The 22,843-nt window shown below is 39.0% G+C and overlaps 1 protein-coding gene across 1 annotated transcript in view; it reads left to right on the top strand.

Moving 5' to 3' along the window:
* LOC103372019 (extracellular matrix protein FRAS1-like) overlaps nucleotides 1-22,843 on the top strand; it is a 157,257-nt gene that overhangs the window by 54,146 nt on the left and 80,268 nt on the right. Inside the window, exons 13-19 of the mRNA XM_008301532.1 lie at nucleotides 7,782-7,898; nucleotides 9,636-9,750; nucleotides 11,951-12,088; nucleotides 14,276-14,308; nucleotides 20,691-20,822; nucleotides 20,899-21,027; nucleotides 22,528-22,775. Coding sequence (XP_008299754.1) covers nucleotides 7,782-7,898; nucleotides 9,636-9,750; nucleotides 11,951-12,088; nucleotides 14,276-14,308; nucleotides 20,691-20,822; nucleotides 20,899-21,027; nucleotides 22,528-22,775 — 912 coding nt within the window. The remainder of the gene's footprint in view (nucleotides 1-7,781; nucleotides 7,899-9,635; nucleotides 9,751-11,950; nucleotides 12,089-14,275; nucleotides 14,309-20,690; nucleotides 20,823-20,898; nucleotides 21,028-22,527; nucleotides 22,776-22,843) is intronic.

Here is a 22,843-nt window from a genome sequence, read left to right as displayed (position 1 = left end):
AAACTGAATGAAAAATAGGTAAAGTCTATGAAGGCGCGACCGGGAGGAGGAGGACGCTGTCAGGGTGAAGACATGACCAGGTTTTCTGTACTTTCTACCGCCACTGTACCGCATGAATTATTTAAAGAACCCGATAAAAGAAAACAAACACAAACTGCAGCAAGGGGGAAACCTCCGGGAGGCGATAAGGAAAAGAAAAAACGAGGAGGAGACGGTGACAGAGACGCATGTTGTCGCCCTTGTTGTGGGGTTTTTTCATTATTTTTTTCCTCCCGTGTCCTCGTTCTCGCTGTTGTTTGAAGTTCGTGTTCGTACTTCCATGTTCCCTCGTGTTCACCTCCTCAGTCTCCAACCTACGACATCTCTCCCTCCGGCTTCAGTTGTTTTTATTCCCTCTTTCAATCTCTCGTTCACCTCTAACTGTCTCCACTTTTTCTTACAAATATTACCAAACTGTTCTGCTTCTGCATCCAAATTCGCATCTCTCTTCTGAGATGTTTTTCTGTGCAATAAAGATTTATTAATCAAAAATAATCTTAAATTTACATGAACTTTCACCTTAGTTACATCCTGCAAACGGCTCCACACCCGTTATTAAAATGACTCAATGTATACATTTGCAGTTTTTGCAAAAAGCAGCAATTTAAACTGTTTATTTTGGGTAATTTTTTTAATTAGACTTATAGAACAAAGGGATTTTATTGCAAAAATTACAATTTTGAGTTTAGATTTGGTTCATGTTGTCCAACACTGCTGCACGCTACAAGACATGCGTTTGTGAAACCACCCGAAAATTCAAAATCCATCGATCCTTTTAGTTTTTAAAGTTTCTTGTTCTTGTTTCGTAATTCGCTTTTCAAGTCAACCACCGGCAGGTTTCGGTTTTAGTTTGTACGACAAAGTGACCTTATTGTAGGGCTGGTACGAATGGCAATTTCTGTTCTCCGGATATTCGGCCCCAATTAATGACAAATATCCTGAATATGTGGGGGTGCCGCGCGGTGGTGGCGGGTGGGTATTCGTTACGACGGAGGGCAAAGGCGCAGGCTCTGATGGGCGATATTCGGAGATCAAAATTGATATCCTGATTCCAGCACAGCGAACGAATAGTCGGCTATTTGGGTCCTGCCCTACCTTATTGACATCATAGTTGCATCCTTCGTACAGCTTTGCATTCATCTGACAACCTCTGAGCATGTTTGAATCACAATCATTGCATGGATACGTCAATATCTACAGATGATAATATCAATGCAATGATTGTTTTTTAATGTAATATCACAAGAAAGACCAGAACTGGAGCTTTGTGGTGATACATATTTGAACTTACTGAAGTGATAATACTATAAAGACAGATCAAACCTTGAAAAGGGAATATTTTTTTTACTATTTTCTTCGGCCACACTCTTAATTCTCGGTTGAATAAGTCATGAAGTTTGTGTTGTTTCATTATTGAGGCCGGCTACATATCAAAATAAACAGCAGAACTTACTTTTTCCACTGCTACTAGTTGTTTTTCTGTGCACAGCAGAGTAATTTAGTTGTAAAATAATAGCAGATTTCTGCAATTTTCGCCAACACAGACCTCACACTGTTGTTCTGAGGCGGCTACTGCTCATTAAAGCACAGATTTTTTTTTCAAATTCATAGTCATACAGTTTCCCAACATCATGGTTTTGATTTTTGCAGGATTCCAGACAATCTTTTTGCACAATTATGTGAAGAAATCTCTGCTGGCAGAATATTATGGTGAGATATATGTAAAAACATGACAATTTTATAATATAAAATAGTATTTCCTTTCATTTGAAGGCTGATATAAATGATCTGCAAGAACTATCATATCAGATGAGGAGAGATCTGGATAAACTCGACTGTTGTGAAAGAAAAAAGGTGCAGCATGTACAGCTGACCCTTTTGACGACTGAGATGATGAAGTAAATGTCGTGAAATCACCTGAAACAGCCAAAAAGCTCATCAGGTGAAGCTCCAGCCACTTTGTAGTCAACAGCGTGTTAATGCAGCCGAGATTTCTTCAGGATTTACGTCTCGTTTTTTGTCTCCTGATGTGTTTTCTTTGCCGCAGAAGATTCCTCCGCCCGCACGACACACCGGCTCTGAAAATCAAACCCACAGCAACTTATCTCGATTAGCGCCTAATGGCACCAAATTACTCGCAAATTGCCTCCAAATCCGAGACGATCCCGCTAAAACCGACGGAACATTCATCACGGCTCGGGTTAGAGCGTTCTCCCCCCGCCGGTCTCCGCTTCGCCTCGGCTCCATTAGAAAAACAAAAGAGGGAGCCAGGAGCTTGTAGCTACATCTAATCATCCCTCAACCCCTCCGTCCAGCCTCCCACATTTTCGGGCTCCATCCGTCAGGGCAAATGCATTTCAATTACACAGAACTCAAATTAAATCCTCAAGTGTGTCATCGTTTCTGCGGGGAAGAAGGGCCGAAGAAAAGGCGAGGCGAAACCGAGTCGCCGCCAGCCTTTGTGCGGTTTGTTAGAGGTGACGATTAAAGTTGACAGTTTGTCAGGCTGGTATTATTGTCCTACACTGTTTTCTTTTTCATCAAAGTGCTTGGCTCTGTCTAAGAACTGATTGATTTGAAATTCACTCTGCAGCGGAACACAACAGACCAGGGGTTTGTGTCCACAGCGCTCGATGCATAAATCAAAAACCGTGTTCAGAAATCAAAAACAACATCTCAGTTCCCCGGCAACTCTTGACGTTTCTTGAAGTTTGTGGTTTCTAGAAACATCTGAAACAGTCCAACGAAACCGGACGCTCGTGCTATAAATTTACCCCGCTCGCGAGGAGGAATTAATCTGTAATTACTTTTAAATTTGTGGATAATTTGAATTAAGGTCATCATCGTCGTCTCTGGTTCGGGGGAAGCTTTATCGCCTGCTGTTCGCCATATCTCTCTCCTTTCATGTCCTGCCATCGGTTTTATTATCAGCTGTGTAATAAAGGCGTAAAATGGGCCCAAAAGACCTTCACAAATGCTAAAGATAGAGTCCAAAAGTGGAAGGAAGTGCTGTTTGCTGCTTATAATTAAAAGTTGCACTTGGTATTGCAACATAAAGCGAGTCTGATGGCTCTCTTTGTTTATGTCTGGTATCAAAACTTTGCTTTTATAGTTTCCTTTGACTCTGATTTAAACGATTTTTAGTCACATATCTTTCTTTTTTTTGCATTAAATTGTTGATAGTTTTAAGGCCTACAACCATGGCAGTTATTACAGGAGTGTGGGGTAGCAGGGATCTTGTTACAAGCCATCCAGCCATTGTTGGGATTGTTTTCTGTATTCTCTGCAGCATGTTTTCGCCGGGTATTGGACTCTGCCGGGGTCGTCCATTATCGTCGCGGATCCTGTTTTGCAATCTATCAGACTGGATCCCAAGGTGCAGCCGGGGTCGGAAGGTTGTCTAGTTTGGGAACCTCATCTCTACTTTTCTTTGCAGATGATGTGGTTCCGTTAGCGTCTTTGCTGAACTGTAGCTCGGTGTGGTTTACAGCTGGGATCAGACTCAGAACCTTCCTTTCTGAGGCCATGTTTCTCTGCTGGAAGGTGGCTGATCGCTTCCTTCGAGTTGTGGGTGAGGTTCTGCGTCAAGCAAAGAAGTTTAGGTATCTTAGGGGTCTTGGGAATTGTAGCATCAGATGGAAATGTAGATTAGTTCAGCATTAATGCAGGTGTTGTACTGGACCATCATGGAAGGCAAAGCTCTTGATTTACCAGCCGATCTACGTCCCAACCCTCACCTGTGATTAGGAATATCCTGATCCAATCTCTAATTGGGATCTGGCTTGACTGAAACATTTTTTTATTTGATTGCTATCGGCACCAACCGAATCCAGAACCTTTGTTGAGGAGAACATTTTTACTGTGCTGACATTACTGTTTTAGTTAACGGACACTTTGGATGATTTGGCCACAAAGTCGGCTCTGATACATTTGCCACTGGAATATGAATGCATGAGCTCTGGTCGGAGGTCATTAAGCATCTCAGAAGTTTTTGTCATGGTGCCCGTTGTTTGCTAAACCCCTAATTTAACAACCAGGTACTACATCTACAACACTTCAACCATGTATTATCTAAGAAAATTACATTAGGAACTGGCAGATACTAAATATTTAATGACTCAGATGGGATATGAAAAAAAAAAAAACCTAATCAGGACACCCCTACCCTAGAAATAGGTCGAGGTGCTCAGAGTAGAGTCTCCGCCGAGGTAGTTTAGGTAACAGATTCAACTGCCTCTTCTGGAGGATTTCCAGGGTTGTCCAACTTGGAGAACAGATCCAGAACTCTCTCAGGGGTTACATACCTCATCTGGTAATGCTCTGGTATCCTCCAGAAGAAGCTGGGCAAAGCTGGACAGAGTGACGTTTAGCCTGCTGCTGCCACCACAACATGACTCTAGATGAAGATGAATGAATGGATGATATCATGCGTTTATTTTTATCTGTAGGTTTATCGGTAAAAATTAATAATATTTTACGGAACAACTGCATATCCAGCAGAAACAAAGAAAACACAAGAAGCTGTAAAGGTCCTACCCTCGTATACTTTTAACATCCGGGATGCTATTGTAAAAGACTCTCGCTGACACTTTTCTTTGTAAAAACAACTGGTTAAAATAAAAATAAAAAACTTATAAATAATGCCACCGGATAACATATATGTCGTACAAGAAAAGATCAAATTAATCCCGAAGGAAATTCTTGTGCCAGATATTGTTCAGAAAGAAAAAAAAACGAGATAAGATATTATGTAATAATAAAGTAACATAGAAGTATGATGCAAAACTGAAGTAAGTTAAATACACTAAAATAAAGCCAGAATGGAACAACAGAAAAGTAATGCTGGCAATTGTACCGAGGTAATCAGTAAAATCAGACGTGATAATGAACTAGTTCAACTGAAAAATCAGATGAAACAGAAATACTACACCTGAGAAATGAAAATGTAAAATTAATCAGGCGCAATATTTCAGTTTCATGTCTAGTTTAAATAAGCACAAGTCAATTTCTTAAGTTGTGCTGCCAAACAAACCAAGATGGAAACACAAAGAAGTAGTTTGAGGGTTTTCTCATTACACTGAGCTACTCTGAAGATGCGACAGCTCAGTCGTGCGGTCGTGTTTTGACGTCTTTTTGAGTCGTCCCTGCAGAGTTTATTGGATTTTAAAGCTCACAAGAACACAACACGTCGCCTGCGTTGCATCGAAACCGGCTCCGCGATCAATAATTTACAGCTGGCCTTCGGTAAATCCAGCTGACTCGACACTGATGCCGTCAAATGGCACCGATGTGACGGGAACGAGCAGCAGCAGAATGAGCAAGTAGGGCGGAGAACCGAAATTGGCTTTTAGCACGAAGGACGGAGGCCTCGGCTGCTGCTGCAAGCATATCAGGAGACCCGACGGTTTGAGGCTGCAGCAGCTCCATATGAAAGTTTAAAACAAAACGATTCAAGTCGAGTGGGCAGGAAAAAAAAAAGCCAAATATTCGAGTTTCATTCCAGCAGAGGAAGCAGGAGAGGATTAGACTGAGCCACCGCTTATCAGCAATTCAATTAATCTGATTTAAATCATCAAAAGTAGAGAGGTCAGAGGTGGGAAATAGAGGAACAAGGAGAAGATTTCACTGTTTGGGAGAATTTTTTTCTTCGATTCTTTAGCTGCCGTCCTCGAATACCGTACAAGACTTTCTGAAGCAGGATTCATCCGTCTGAAATGAATCCAGAAGCAGCGTTGGATGGATCAGGAAAGCGTGCAACTTTAACATTGTTTTCCTCTCAATGCTAACCTAGACTCGCTAGTGCTGACCAGAAAATGCCTTTATGAGAGGGACGGAATAAAGAGAGGAGGCTTTGGGTGAAGATTCAAACGGAAAAACGCAGAAGTGTCTTCAGTGGGATGCTTTCATCAAGTACTATGAGGTTCCTATTAAAAGTTTTCAGCCTCCTTGGAAGTTTAAATTGCTTTTAAACACTCAGTCGTGGTCAATTTAATTTGCCTTTTTAGGTGAGAATGTACAGTTTTAAAAAAAAACTCTTTCATGTCAAAGTGAGACCAGACTTTTACTAAAGTTACGTCAGTTGATTATGTCAGTTATTGTATTTTGTTTGCATGTTTTTGAGCTACTAAAACGAAGGCATTGCACATATTTTACATTAAAATAATATGTTTTGTGCTGTGGACCAACTGAGCTACTGGGCTGTTGCTTATTTATTCATCTTTTCTTCAGTTTCTTCCAAACCATGGTGACTTTGTTTTTATTTTTTTGTTTTTTTTTTTAAATCAATGACATTCTATAATTTATCAGAGCTGGAAACTGTAAAAGCAGAAGAAAAAAGGATCATATTTTCAACTTTCACATGGTCCATGAACTTTGAAAATCAACCAAATCTCAGCCTAAAATCGCGATATTTCATCAAAATGACTTTATACTACGTGCCGTATGGAAAAAAAAGTGCCAAAAATAAACACTTTGAATTAACCAGAATCTGCAAAAATATAAAAATTCTGTGTTCCTTTGCGCAACTGTGAAACTATTCGTGACTCAGCTGTGACCAACAGTCACGTGTTAAAAAATCTGAGACTTTTCAGTTGAACTGCAGACAGTGTTCACACAGAACAGAGACAAACACAGAAACGAATTAAAAATGCAAATAGCTTGATGTCTATCGTGTGTTGAGGCTCCTTTTTTTCCTCCAGTGTTGGTTTGTTTAACATGTTGATTCCAGGTTTCTGCAATTTTAGTGAAATGAGGAATCAAGTAAAAAAAATCTACTTTTGTTAATGATTTGTGGCGTTCTGTTTTTGTCACACTGCACAAAAGACATTTTCCTCTCTTCCTTTATTTATGTTGCATAGAAATGAGCCAAAGTGAGTAAAAATGAGACAGAAGCACTTTTTTTAAAAGCCGAGAAACCAAAGTTTAAAACACATACATCTGAAAATACATCTGAACTTAAACACTAGAGAACAAACAAAAGGAAAGTCACTTGTCTTGAAATGAGGATGACACATAAAATAGAAGAAAAATCTACTAAAAAATACTATGAAGTTGATTTTTATGTATTTTATGAGCTCAAGAAGTTAAAATCAAGAAAGAGAGAAGAATACACTTCTACCCTGAATGCTTATAAGTTAAATTGTTAAATTATTATTTCAGTACTTTAAAAAAAAAAAGGTATTTCCAGGTAAGTGTAAGAAAAAAATAACTAAAAAAATCTGTTGTAAGTACAAGTCAGGAAGTTTTAAATAAGTTTGAATCATTGGAGGATGCTGAGAGTCATTATTTTCCATTTCTTTCACAGAGCGCTCCCAGCTCCGGCCTGAGGTGTGTTCCTAATAACCGTGTTTTCTGTGCAATGTGCTGCTTAACGAAGCCTCCTCCGCCTCGATTATGTTCTCAAACTGTTTTTTAATTGATTTCCCAGCGATCGGGGGCGAAGCTGCTGCAGTCAGAGTATTAAGGAGCTGGAATCAGCAACAAGACAATAAGACGGTTGTTCCTCTCCGACTGTCGGTTCAACCTCCTCGCCGTGTGATTTATGGAGAGCGTCCTGCAGCCTCCATTCTGCCGTTATTAGCCGGGTTTTTATCTCATCTGTCGTGTTTGACTTCAGCAGCGATAACGCAGCGGCCGATTAAGACTTCAGACCTCAAGAGTGTGAAGGATGCAGATAAAGGAGCGTTTTCTCAAAGAGGCAAATTCAAAATCTCCTAATGCGAGCCTTTTTCATGCTTCCTCAGGTTTCCACGGAGGCGTCGCCGCTCGTACAAAGCGACGCTCAGACCTTCACCATCGGAGTTCTGCCTCAGATCCCAGGATTCCCTCAGCTGGCGCCGGACTGCGACCTGCAGATCACAGTAAGGGCTTTAAAAAAAATAAACCTGGTTTAATCCTGGAAATAAAGGATTCGCACAAGAAACATTGATTTTTATTAGCAGGTATTCAACCACAGAGACCAAATACATAAGTAGAAATAAGACTAATTCATGACAAGTGGCTAAATAAGCTGCATATTACACCAAGAATCACATCAACTAAACACACATTGCATATATGCAGGATGCCACCTATTAAAAGACTAAACTTTCCTGTTTCAGGTCAGTTAGGATCACCAACGTTAGTTCTATTTGCTGAACTCCAGAATAATGAGAGAGAGAATTTTTTATTACTTTCTTCATGGTCAGAATTTTCCATCCATCTCCTCAGTATCTGGTAGCGTTGCCTTTAAACTGTATGACTTTGGGTCAAACGTTCTGGGTTTCCTTCCACAAGCTTCTCACAACAGTCTGATGAGTTCTGGCCCATTCCTCCTGACAGAACCGGTGGAACTGAGTCAGGTTGTTGGTCTCCTTGCTCCACTAATGTTCTCCAGGACTGAGATCAGGGCTTTGTGATGGCCACTCCACAACACTGACTTTGTTGTCCTGAAGCTTCTCTGTGACTAATCTGGTATGTTTAGGGTCATTGTCCATCTGAAGACCCATTAGTGCCCAAGCTTTAACTTCCTGCTGATGTCTTGAGATGTTGCTTCAATATTTCCTCATAATGTTCTTTCCTCATGATTCCATCTATTCTGTGAAGTGCACCAGTCCCTCCTGCAGCAAAACACCCCCACAACATGATGCTGCCACCCCCGTGCTTCACAGTTAGGATGTTGTTCTCAGGCTTCAAGCTTCCCCCTTTTTCCTCCAAATGTAACGATGGTCATTAACAGCTCAGTTTTAGTTCCATCAGACCACAGGACATGTCTCCACAAATGAAGCTCTTTGTCTCTGTGTGCATTTACAAACTGTAATCTGTCTTTTTCTGTCTCTTCTGGAGTAATGTCTTCTTCCTCTCTGAGTATCCTTCCAGTCCATGTCGGTACAGGACTGGTTTCATTGTGGATAATGACTCTCTGACCAGCTTCAGCAGCATCTTCACAAGGTCTTTAGCTTCTGTTCTGGGGTTGATTCGCACATATCAACCAAAACACTTCATCTCTGGGACACAGAACCGTCTCCTTCCTGAGCACTATGATGGTTGGACATTCCCATGGTGGTTATACTGATATAATTGTTTGAACAGATGAACGTGGAACCTTCAGGCATCTGGAAATCGTGTGTGGAGGTCCACAATTCTCTTCATCATATCTCGGCTGATTTCTTTAGATTTTCTATGTTGTCACAAAAGGAAGCAGTGTGTTTAAGGTGTGCCTTAAAAGACATCCACAGGTGTGCCTCCAATTAACTCAGATGTTGTCAATGAACCTTTTAAAAGCTTCCAAAGCCATGACATCACCATCTGGGCTTTCACAAATAGTCTGAAGGCATCTTAGTGGATGTAAACTTCTGACTTTGAAGAAAGTCATAAAAAATTCTCTCTCTCATTATTCTGGTGTTCAGCAAATAGAACTAATGTTGGTGATCCTGACTGAGCTAAAACAGGAAAGTTTAGTCTGATTTAATGTCAGACAGTGAGAAAAAAAAAAAAGGTTTTAGGTCTTTTTATTCAGTGGATGTAAACTTCAACTGTATTTCATTTCCAGACAACAAGTCTTCCTCCAGGTGGTTTGTCTTCTGTGTTTTCTCAGTTTCATGTTGTTCTTCCTTCAGGCTCTGGAGGATCGAGTGACTGAGTTGACGCCTTCAGCTTTGTCCTTTGTTGACACCGAGACGCCCGACGAGAAGCTCGTCTACAACATCACCAAACCGCTTCCACCAGGACAAGGTCAGAACGGAGAGAGTCGGATGATCAGCAGGTTTTATAGTTTGGGTTTGAATCAGAAGAAGTTCTCATTAATTAGAGCTTCAGTGGTCGTGATCCAGAGCTGCTCAGAATCGGTCCAGAACAACCTCCTTAAATCTTAGAAAATAGAAAGTATTCAAATTTGGCTTTTCCCAGGTTGGAGCAGAAACCTGCAGCTCTGAGAATGATTTAATTTCCGTCTTTCTCTCTCTGTGTTTGGACTTTACAAGAAGCATTTCGTCTCTTAGCCCGATTTAATGTGGCGTTCACAAGCGCATGCATTAATTTCGGCGCCGGACCATCTGCCAGGACGCTGCATCGTTTTCAGCTCTCCGTCTAATGAAAGGGAAAAGCGATTTACAATGGGTCATATTCATCAACTAATGGGCTGATGAATTTGTGTGGAGACGCTCTGAACGGGAGGAAGACGAGGAGGAAGACGAGGAGGAAGACGAGGAGGCTCCGTCCAGTCACTCCGACTCCAGCTTTTGTGAATTCTTCTGGAAGATAAATGAAAAGTTTCACACAAACGTCCCTCAGAAGCAGAAATAAGAACCTCAGTGGTTGAATTAAAGCGCAGACACTGCAGATTAGTTTCACTGTGAAGCAGATTAATAACTTTAGAATAATTAAGTAGTGACACAAAGCGAAAAGGAATCGAGCTTAAAATGTACACTGTTCAGAATTCACAGTTTTTAACAGTTGCGACTGTAGTTAAAAAAATATATATTATATTATATATATTCTAAGTTATTTTATAGATTTCCCTGTTTCATTGAATTTGAGATAACAGTAAAATCACAAAGAAAAAATATTTATTTTCCTAAAAAAATTAAAAAAAATAAATAAAATTGGCCATACCTGAAAAAAAATTACACAAATTTTTATTTAACAAAAAAAAAAGCAAATTTTCACCACAGAACTACTATGATATTTATCACATCAAAATAAACCATGTTTTTACAGATATTTGAAATTATTTTAAGAAAAATTAGGGATTTGAAAATGTAAATTTTTTAACTGATATAACACAGATTTCTCCAGTTTTGTTACATTACAGATAATAACTCCTAAAATCACAAAAAAAATTTTTATTTGTGTACCAGTCCAAAAAAAAAAGGAAAACAAAAGTGTATTGTTACAAATGATAGTTTTTTTTATAATACATAACTTTTTATTTATTTATTTATTTACAATTTATTTCTGCAAAATTGCTAAATTTTTATGTAGAAAAAGAACACTGTATTACAGACATTTGTTATTGTTTTTGAGACAAATTATGTGTGTTATTAGAGGTAAAAGGAAAAAAGAAAAAAAGTTTTAAAAATGTGTTTTTTCCCCTAAACTTCATTTTATCTTTTTTCAAAATGTTGTCTGTAAAGCTACACTATTTTTATGGTATAAAAACCCACAAGTTTACAGATATTTGACTCTACTTTTAAGAAATAATATGTATATTAGGGATTTAAAAAGGTAAATGATTTTTTAATGATATTTACTGACATTTTACAGAATTTCCCAGTTTTGCTAACTTACAGATAATATCTAGTAAAATCACAGGTTGTAAAAAAGTATTAATTGTGATGCTCACCCTGAACAGGCCAATAGTGTGAGAGAACACGCCTCCTCGCAGTGTGTTTATGTGTATTTCTGTCCAACTACATGTTGATTTATTGTTGTTTTTCCTTTAAAATTCTTTAACATGTTTTTTTTTTTTCATCCAAATTGCTAAAAGACGGCCAAGAAGAAATAAGAACGCTAAACGGCATCTGGTTATTTAGATTGTTATATTTAATTTTTTAACTGTGAAGTGGCACCAAAACATTAGAGTTGATTTAGTTTTTGGTCCAACAGTCTTTGCAGAAGCACAATGGACTCCTCATAAATCCCAGTTGAACTGCTGGGAAAACTGATAAATAGAAGCTGTATGAAGGAATGCTGGTCCTTTCTCAGTTCACACACTGACTAGAACAGTTAAGTCCTGACCCGGGAGTATTCATGATTCTGTGAGATTAACGGGCCACATTATGATCCAGTCTGCACAGCTTGGAGCCGCAGGTCGGTTAATGAACTAATCTACCGCCGGTTAAACGTCCTTTAGTCACTGTTGTGTCTTTTTGCATTATTTCCCATCCGGTGTTTTTCTTGGTTGTTGGGATTAGTTCTAGCTTTCTGTTTTCAGGGGCCATCGAGCACCGCGACCGGCCGTACACGCCGGCGAGGCATTTCACTCAGGCCGACGTCAACAACGGCAAGATCATCTACAGACCGCCGGCGGCTCCGTCACACCTGCAGGAGCTCTACCAGTACTCCTTCATAGGTGAGCTCAGCACACAAACCGGACAAAAGCTATACATCGTATACACACCGACACTCAGCCCCTGTCTGCACCGCACACCAGATCTGGTGAACAATGAGCAGACTTTGTGTTAAAACATCCAAAGTCAGTGTTTTATCCGGTTGGTTGTGGGTTCATTATTACAGAAACTGCATCAAAAGTCAACACCATCACTGGAAATAGCAGAAGACGGATTAGTTTAGTGGTCAACACGTCATAACTGCTAAATATGAACTCGTAGACGGGTCATTCTGCGTCCGTTCACCCACATTTCAGGGATTTTTTGGGGGAAAACAAATCATGCAAAAACTTCTACCTAAATGGAATCTTGCAAAATCCTGCAGCTCTACTCCAAATACTTTTTGAATTTTTGAAAATAAGCCCTCGGTGTTGAATTTTATAACTCCAGTGATTCTTTTAAAGCATTTTTTGCTTATTTTTCACAGGATTTGCCTGATTTTTTTTTATTAATCGTCCCAGACCCTCAAGAAAAAGTTGGAACTTGCAATCAAGTCAATAGCTGATGCAGATTTTTTATTACTTTATTTTTTTATTTTTTTATTTTACACAAATTGAAATAGTAGAAATCTGTAATTTATCATCCAAATAAAACACATCTCCACTAATATTCACTGAATTCCAACCAATTTTTTAAAAAAAATTGTGCACAGAAGTAATTTAGTTTTGTCAAACCAAAATGTCATTAAATCCTAAAATTAGCTTCAGAGCTGGAAAATCCACAGTTTTTAAAAATTTAACTGTATGTTTTTGATTTCCTTGAAACATTTTGAAGGAAACGTCTTCACATCTATTGAAGCATATTTAAAAGTTTCTTATCCCTTTTTTTTTACCATCTCCATAAAAAATTAAAATTTTTCCACATTAAATATTCATGTTTCCAAGGCTTTGTGAGCGATAAAGCAAGCATTAGCATTTGCTACATTCCTGCTAAATTTAAGTCTCCGAAACATCATTACAGCACCATTCAAGCAGCTTTCAAAGGACAAAACGTAAGTTTGAGTTTATTGTCTCAAACTTCATGTGGTGGTGGTTTATGGCTTCATGTCCAGGAGCTACACTGACATTTACAGAGTTAGTTGGCAGCGATAGTCATCAGTGTTCGTCTAGATTAGCTGCAGTACCTGGTTGTTCCACCAGGTGGAGCAGAGCTTGCATAGCATCGTGGGAGGTTAGCTAGCAAAGGGGCATCTTGACAAAGACTTATGTGAGGCTTAATAACCAACATTAGCACATGACCGACAAAAAGTGTGCTGACTTATTTACCAGTTGGTCAATTACTGCACAAATAAGTACCGATTTATGACCCACGTTACAGAAAACCTAAACAACGGATCAGGCTGAGGTTGGTGCTGACAAATACGACAAATTAAAGTTTGACACTCTTGAGGATCTCAGGTTTATGTGGGGTAAACATTTCTGCTATATAGCGATGGAGCTTTAAAAGTGTTCGGTGAAGTCTTAGAATAAATTCTAGAATAAACAGAGAGCTACTGGAATGAAGCCAGAACAGGAAATAAAAGATAGTTGCAGTCGTCAAACCTGGAAAAAAAAAAAAACAGGTGCGTGACTGACTTTATTCAGCTCAGAATGTGAGAACCAGATCTCAGGAGGAGTGTTTCTCCTGCAATGTGTGATAAACATTAAAATTCTGCTTTTACTGCACAATTCCTCAGCCGGGGGATTTGTTACGCGTCTGCCACAGAAAGGCAAATTTGCCTAACTTGTGCAAACCTCCTAATTATTTCCGTGAATCCTGGATCAGGTTTACGTGGACGCGTAGCCGCCAAGCCGTCCACAATGGAGCTGGCGAGCGAGGAGACGAGTCTCAAGTGTTTCACAAACAATCCGAGGGCGGTTTTCAAAGGAGCCTCGTTTTTTAAGAGACCTGCGTTCCCAGAAAAAAAAAAGAAAAAAGACATAATCCATAATCCAAGATCAAAGCTGACTTATATTTCTCTTAATCTGGGTTTTTGTGGAGCTCCGGTGGAAGCTTTGCGTCGCTTAAATCATCCTCATCGCCTCCTGACTTTTATGCTGGCTGGGTTGAGTTTTACGCTCGGTGCAGCGCCCTGTCAGCGCCACACTCTTTTACTTTTATCACCTCGCAGCTCTAACTGTTTTTTTTTTTTGTTTTTTTTTACCCAACAGGGCTGCCGGAGTCGCTGAGCGTTTATTTCACAGGTAAACACTTCATCTTCTTTTCTTTTTTTCCCCAGTAGGAGGAGGAAATTAGTTCCTCTCCTCCACCTCCTGCTATCTTTTTTCCCTCCATCCTCGTCCTGGTTTCCCCTCCCCGGTGCTCCACTCTGTTGCTCTTTTTCCTGTCATCGTTGTCGACCTCTCGCTCAAACTTTCACCTCCTCTTCCTCACATTATCCTCCATCCATCACACCCGCCGCCGTTTGTCAGCCGAGGATAAATCCGACGTGTCACATGCTGCCTCCTCTTTCCTCCGCTCTCTTCCACCAGCAGTTTTGGTTGTATTTTCAGCTTTTACTCTTTTTTTTTTAACCTTCTAAACCCTTTGTGCTTTCTTGTTTCAAAAAATGTCAAAATTCTTCCATTTATCATCAAGAATCCACTGATTTTGAGCTTTTCTGACGGTTCAAATGCAGTCAAAGAGTCTGCAGTGAAAAGAAAAACTTATTTTAACACTTTCAGCTTCTGAAATCCAAAACCTTTCAGGATTTTTAAGAACAAATTGACGGCATTAATCAAAGCAGGAAACTGTAAAAACACAAAGAATTGTTGATTAATGTTGAATTAATCACGTTAAGTGAGGTTAAAATAAAAAATTAAAATTGTAATATTTCACAAAAATCACTTTAATCAACATTTTCCATTTAAGGATTTACTAAATTCTGTTAAAAAAATAATAAATAATAAAAATTCTGGGCTTCTCAGTGCAAATGAGGATCTATGACTGACTCAGCTGCGACCAACAGTCACACAGCAAAAATTCAGGAACTTCTTGGTTAATTTTCAACCCGTAGAAACAATTTAGAGGAATTGAGGGCAAAATAAAACCTACTGGTTCAATAAATAAATGCAGCTTGACTCAGAAACAGTGAACCGAGGAGCCAGTTGTTGGAGATATTATATATATTATTTGGGAAAATGTGCTTATCGATGGTTCAGTCATTTTTTGTAAAGGAAAAAGATAATCAGCTTTGAATATTTCTTTTTTATTATCATTGATGTGATTCTAACTGTGTCATGCTGCACAGAAGATGTTTCTGATTTCCATTATTCCATCAGGAAAATGAACCAAATCAAAGCTTAAAGTCGAAGTATTTCATCAAAACCACTTTATTCTACATGTTTTGTTGAGAAATTTGCCAAAAAATTAATTAATAACTGTAATCAGATTCAGTAAAAACCCAAAGTTCTGCAGGTTTCTGCACAAAGTCATAAATGACCAACAGTCACATGGGAAAAGTTAAAATGGAGATGATTCGGCTGAACTGCAGGCAGTGTTTCCACAGAGCAAAGAGACAGATTATAGATAAGTAGTGCCACATTTATAAAACAAACAAAAAAAAACCCACTACATTCCTTGTTGAAGCTCAGCTGCGACCAACAGACACATGATGACAATTCAGGGAAGTGTTTGGTTGAACTGCAGCCAGTATTTACACAGAAGAACAACCAAACCTTGTTTAAATATAGTTTTTTTGCACTATATCTATATTTCTTGTGTGTTTTCATTCTTTATTCTTCTCATAGTTTTGGTGTGGACCAGGTGCTCAGTACATCTCACTCATTCTCTGTGTGATTGTGTTTATGCAGGTCTTCAATCTAGATAGAATGAAAACAAATGAAGAATGTAAACTTTCTGTAGTTTGTGGAGCCACCAGGTTTTATTTTATTGTTATTTTTATTCAGTATTGGTACCGTCTGTGGGCGCTTGTAAAAATGTACATGTTGATGCCAGATTTTTAGAATTTTTGTGAAACAAATAATCATAATTTCAACTTTCTTTTCCTCTTTTTTTTAAATGATTCATGGCGTTTTAATTGTGTCATGCTGCACAGAGGACATTCCTAGGTTCTCCCTCCTTCCAGTCCTGGTTGTTCTGTTTCCATCGAGGTTCACAACTTTATATTCTAGTAAAAAAATGAGCCCACAGTGAGTAAAAATGAGACACGGAGCGAATAAAACAACCGCTCGGCGTTCAGAGGCTTGTATCTGTTTCCTTTCTCCTTTCCGGTCCAATTAAAGCTCTTCCTCCCACGTCTGATTCGCTCTCCTCCTACTTTCCTTCCCAGTTTGGCGTCTCCTCCTTTGTATCTTCACCATAAGTGCCCTTTGTCTTCCCTCCCCTCGGATTTCTTTTTCCCGGCCTCTTTGTGTGTTTTTTTTTAATTCTCTTCCCTCTTATCTTTTCTCAGCTCTGAAGTTAATCTCCTCCTCTTGGTGCCTTCGCTCTAAATCTCTTCTTCTTCTTCACTTCCTCCTCCTCCTCCTCCTCCTCCTCCTCGATCCGGCTCGTACAAATCTGGCAGATCCTCCTCGATCCGGCCCGTTGAACTTTAACCTGCAGATTAAAACGAGTCTCTTCTGAAGACGTTTGGGTGGAGATACGTGTTGATGCTCATTCAAAGAGCTTTTTATTCACTTCAGCGTCGCCCTGCTGCAGCTCCGACTTTAAACTTTAGACGTCTGTTCAACAAACTAACCAGGAGTCAGTTATCGTTTGAGATAGACTTCATTTAATAATAACTTTATTGATAGAGGAGCTTTCACAGACAAACAGGTGTTGCAAGTTTAAAAAAAAAGATTTTTGCAGGAAAAATATCCCAAAATATAACAAAAAGTGAGTCTTATGATTTAATTTAAATTGGAGGAAAAGTTATTTGTCAGTCTTTACAGTTTCTTTCCTCTATTTGAAATGAAAGTGCTGCAGAATAATCAGTCGATTCGTTGATTAATTGATCCTTTTCAGAATCGTCTGCGTCTGTTTTTAGCTTCTTAATTGAAAGAATTGTCACTTTTTTTTCTCCTTATTTAATTGAAAGCTTTGACTTTTAGATTCTGGAGTGTTGCCCAAACATGAAAAAGAAAATATTCTGCTGTATCCTGACATTTAATCAAAGTAAACCAAACCATTAATCAGATATTTGAGTGTCAGAACTGTAGAAGAACAAAATGCAAAACAGTTTAGTTAAAACAGCAACGATTTTTCTCTCTGAGATCATCTTTAATTTTTATTATCAGTATTTCTGATGTTTCATCTTGAAGTTTTCATGTTCAAACATTATATTTAAAAGATTTATGAACTAAAATGGGGGAAAACCAGCTACAGACAAACTAAAGAAGGTCTAAAAGACAGTTTATTATGAAGACAACCAAAAGAACCAGAACATTTTGGGATAAAGACGATAAATAAGTCAAACTAAGTTCCAAATAAGGTTCATGTTTAGTGGGGATGATGTCAAATCTGATCAAATCTGTTTTGTTTTTTGAGTTTTGAGATTTTCAGGTCGATGGAACACATGTAAGGAACGCTTCAAATAACGATTTGTTAATTGTTTTCTTGATTGTTTGGGTTATAAAGTGACAGAAAGTGTCGAAAAGTGTTCAGTTAACCGTCAGAAAAAAGGGGGACAATGGAAAATACTCTTATTTTAGAAGCTATGATCGAAGTAGTCAGACTTTTTTTCTTTAAAAACTTAGTGAAACTGATAAACCCATAATTAAACTTGATTCAATAATTGATAACTAATCGGTTCATGTTTACAAACGTCAGCTGCCAGATTTGGATTTGTCAACAAAAAAGGTTTTATTTCATTTATTTATGATGATTAAAGCAGAATATTGATGCCACACAGGAAAAAGGAAAACAGATCATAATATACCATCAAACGTCTTTATAACGAGAAACATTCAAGATATTTTCATGCAGTTTCAACCTACGAACCAGAAACGTTTCGTCTTGTTGTCATGTGAAATGTTTCCTGTCGTAAAACCACAACTCATCATAAAGTTAATCTAGTTCATTATAAAGAAATTTGAAGTTTAAGTGGCTCGTTATTTATTGTCGAATAAAAATGTTTAAAAGTCTGTAAAGATTCCCAGGTTGTGATTCGACTTAAAGTTTCTGAAATATGATTCTGCAAATGATTAGAAAACGACGATCATTCTGAGACCTTATGTTGTTTTAAAAAACTATTTTTTATTCAGATTTCTGACCCAGACCTCTCCGACGATGGCTGACGAGTCAAAAGCGGCGAAACATTGTTTGGAAATCTGGAATCAGCAACAGAAAGAGCGGCTCTAACGCGTCGGGGTCAAGTTTATTCTCCAAATGCTGCAGATTTTTAACGTGAAATGCAAAAACCCAGACAGACGCGCACCGTGCAGCAGATGTTAAACCGCTAATAAAACGAGCGAGAAGCCGACTCGGTCCATCTGTGCCGCGTACAGTAAACAGGTCAGCGGTTCGCGGCGGTGCAGAGGAACGGCGTGTGGGATGTGAAACGCTGAGTTCCTGCTCAGTTTTCATACATAATTAAAAGTTTGGGCGGCAGAAATGTCAGGAGGAGAGAAAACGTCTGACTGCAGCCAATAATCACGTCTTAATAGCAGCGTGAGAAAGTTTTTACTGCGATAAAAAAATCCAGAAACTGAAGTGACTCATCGACTGTAGGCTCAGAGAAGACGCCGCACAAAGACGGTGACTAATCAGCTGCAATTTATATCAGTTATTAAGAGTTCAGAAGCTAATATTTGCGCTAAACGTGTCAGAACATCCATTAGACTTCACTCTTCCTTCAGATTTCTTTTTTAAAACTAAATCAGCTCCTGCTACTGATAATGACATCAAAATAGAGCGAGTTAATTAGAGCAGAAATCCAGCCGGTGAGAAGAAAACACCGCGCTGTAATTATAAATGTTGTGTGAGGCTGTTTGTGCAAGAAAATTAGCAATAAAAGGCAGAAAGTACAGAAAAATCAGATCCTCTACCAAATACCTGTCCTCGACAACAACTTAGAGTCGAATATTTGCATTAAAGTCTCTGTTAAAGAGCCGAATATTTGAATTTGAACCTGCACAGTGCACAGAAATAATGCTTTAGATGTCTCCTATAACCCTCATAATCTTTCAGTAATGCAGGTTTCTTTGTAAAAAATGAGATTAAATTGAATTAAAGCAGAAAAAAAATTCACTGTAATGATAAATCTTATTTTAATACCAGTGTGAGGCTGTTTTTGCTGCTGTTAAGGACAGAAAATGAGCAGTAAAAGCCAGAAAATCTTACAAACTGATCCGTCATCCAACATTTATCCTCGATAAGTAGTAAGGAACTAATATTTGCATTAAAGTCTCTGTTAAAGATCAGAATATTTGACTTTTAACCTGCACAGTGCACAGAAGTAATGCTTTAGATGTCTCCTGTAACCCTCATCATCTTTCAGTAATTCAGATTTTTCTGGTAAAAATTAGTTTAAATTAAATTAGAGCAGAAAAAAAACTCACTGTAGTGATAAATCTTCCATTAATACCAGCGTGAGGCTGTTTTTGCTGCCGTTAAGGACAGAAAATGAGCAATAAAAGCCAGAAAAATCTCAAAAACTGATCCATCATCCAACATTTATCCTCGATAAGTAGTAAGTAACTAATATTTGCATTAAAGTCTCTGTTAAAGATCAGAATATCTGACTTTGAACCTTCATAGTGCACATAAATAATCCTTTAGATGTCTCCTATAACCCTCATCATCTTTCTGTAATTCAGATTTCTGGTTAAAGTTAGCTTAAATATCAAATCAGAGCAGAAAATCCAACAGGTAGAGAGAAAAATCCACTTATTTTCATTAAAAATGTTCAATTAATGCAAGTTTGAGAGTGTTTTTGCTGCATCGAAGGCCAGAAAATGAGCAATAAAAGCCTGTCGTCTGTCCAGAAATAATGCTTCAGATGTTTCCTATCACCATCGTAATATTTCTGTAATTTAAATTAAACTAACAGAGCAATAAATCTCATTATATTACAGTAGTGGGCCAAAAAAATAATAATCTTCCACCCAACAAAGATTCTGTTTTGGAGAAAAGTGACGAATCCACTTGAATTTAAAAGCAAAATGTCCAATTGACTTTATTCTGCGGCTGTGAAATTAAAAGTCAAACAGAAATAATGCTTTAGACGATTTATCTTTCTGTAAAAAATCCACTTTTTGCAGCACGCTTCAGTAAATATAATATCAGTCGCCCACATTTTCTCTTAAGTTTCCTCCCTTTTAATTCAAATTACATTATTCACCAGAATAAAGCAGTAAAATGCATGAAACTAACTAAATAAAGTGCGATAGAGGCTTTTTTCTCCCCACCGTTGATGTAACATCTCCTTTTATTGGGTTGTTAATTGGATTTTTTTCACTTTTTTCGTGTGTCAATGCCAATGAGTTTCCACCTGACTTTTATAGTTTTTGTAATAAACGCTTCTACTTTTCTGTAAAAATCTGAGGCCTTTGTGCAGATCTGACTGATTATCTCCCTTTCCTGTGTGGATTCTTTGTGTTTTCGTTACTTTGGAACCATTTTCTGCGTCTCCTTTGTTTGCAGTGTCGGATGGTGAACACACGACTCCCGAGCTGGACTTCGCCGTTCTGCTGCTGTCCAACCACCACCAGCCGCCGGTGTTTCAGGTCCTGGACCCGCTGCTGGAGGTCGGCCGGGGAGGTCAAGCGTCCATCGGTAGGAAACGGCGATCACGAAAACGCGATCCGAGAAGGCTCCGGTGCTGTTTTTAATTGTGAATTTGGCTTCGCAGGAGGTCAGCAGCTGGCGGTGAGCGACGCCGACACAGCGCCGGACGAGCTGGAGTTCGAGCTGGTGGACGCGCCGATCCACGGAGACCTGGTCAAAACCGAGGGCGGCGCAAGCACCCGCATGGCCAACGGTAAAATATCACTCACACAAATAACACACCTCTAAACCCAAGAAAGTCATGTTATCTAAAAACAAAAAAAACGCTTAAAATAGACATTTATCAGAGATTCAAACTGTAAAAACAGAAAGAATCGTCAGCGTTCTGACTGTCCTTGAACTGATCGTGAATGAAATTTAACCAAAGCTATGCCTGAAGTCCGTTTATTCTACATTTCTCAATTAATAATAGTCTGCCAAGTATAAACTAATTGCTCAAACCAGATCAGACAGATCACAGACAAGTAAAGTAAGTTAAAGTAAATGTATGTTTGAATGGGAGTGAATGGGAGCCAGAGCTTTGTGGAGCCAGCACCTAGTGGCGCTTAGTGGTATTGCTTCTTTTTTTTTTCACACTGGCTTTCCTTTTCAGAGACCGTCTTTTATACTGTTATTATATGCTATTTTATGCTATTATTATATACTTTTATACAGTCTGAGGTTAGATCTAAAAGTCTCCATTAGATTCAGAATTCTAAAAATTGTAGTTTGGTTCTCATGCTGCCAAAAATAACGGATTACTCCTGGAAGCCTGTCGACGTGGACGGTTTTTCTACTCACAAAAGCCACACCCGAGATTGTCTGACCAACGAGAATCTGGTTGGACGAGAGCATATCGACCAACCAGTCGACCCTGGACACCACAGACCTGTACGGTTACAGGGCATAACAAATTTATTAGACCACAAGATGGTGCTGTAACTAACAAATTTAGAGTTTTTTCCACTGAACTTCAGGCAGTGTTTACACAAGTCAGATAAAAGACAAGTAAAGAAAATAAAAGTACAATTATGTTTGAATTGGAGTCAACGGGAGCCAGAGCTTTTTGGAGCCAGCACCTAGTGGCACTTAATGGTATTGCAACTTAAGGGACTTCCATGCTGGCTTTACTTTTCATAAACGATCTTTTATACTATTTTATACTATTCTTGTGGTATTATGGGTAGACCTAGCAGTCTGAACATTAGGTTCAGAATTGTGAAAACTGTAGTTTGGTTCAGACCTGTAGATTTATATGCAAATATATTCTTTATTTGGATTTTATCAATTGTACATTCTTATTTTAGAGTTTATCACATAGGACATCTTTACCTAGTGTGTATACTACCCTTATTGTGCATTTTTTTTCATTTACTGCATGTTTTTTGCTTATTTATCTGTATTTATTGTGATGGTAACTTTACTCTTTCTGCTGCAACAACTGAATTTCCCCTTGAGGTTTAATGAAGTATTTCTATTCTGTTGTACTTTATTGTCTCTTATTTATAGATCTGGAAGTACACAAATCATTTCAAGTTCTAAGCTTTAGCAGGAGATTGAGTTTAACTGCAAATTGTACAAAATTAGAGCAAGTTCTGCCTCAGCTACAGAGTAATGACTTTCTTTTTGTTTGTGTCCTCGCTCACGCTCTAAACTTCTCATCTGCTTCCCTGTAAGTCTGAACTCCTTTTCCGATCTGCCTGCGTCTCTTCAGGCGACGTCTTCACCTTCAGCGACGTCACCCGTAACGCCCTGCTGTACCGCCACGGCGGCCTCTCCACGCAGGACGACGCCATCACCTTCTCGGTCAGCGACGGCATCTCCATGGCGACCACGGTGGTGCAGGTGGTGGTGCTGGGTGCCGGCGGCGACGGGCCTCGGAGGGACCCAGGGGCCTCGCTGTCGCTGGAGGTCGGCGAGAAAAGCAGCACCGTCGTCAGGCGCTCCAACCTGGCGTACACCGTGAGTGGAAACAGACGTTTACTGCAGCTTTTGAAATCCTTGAACAGTTTAGATGTTCAGAGAGATTC

This window comes from Stegastes partitus, unplaced genomic scaffold, assembly GCF_000690725.1.
Source record: "Stegastes partitus isolate 25-593 unplaced genomic scaffold, Stegastes_partitus-1.0.2 Scaffold1683, whole genome shotgun sequence".
Lineage (NCBI taxonomy): Eukaryota > Metazoa > Chordata > Actinopteri > Pomacentridae > Stegastes > Stegastes partitus.
The sequence above is the reverse complement of the archived record's forward strand: the minus strand, read 5'-3'. Positions and strand labels throughout refer to the sequence as shown.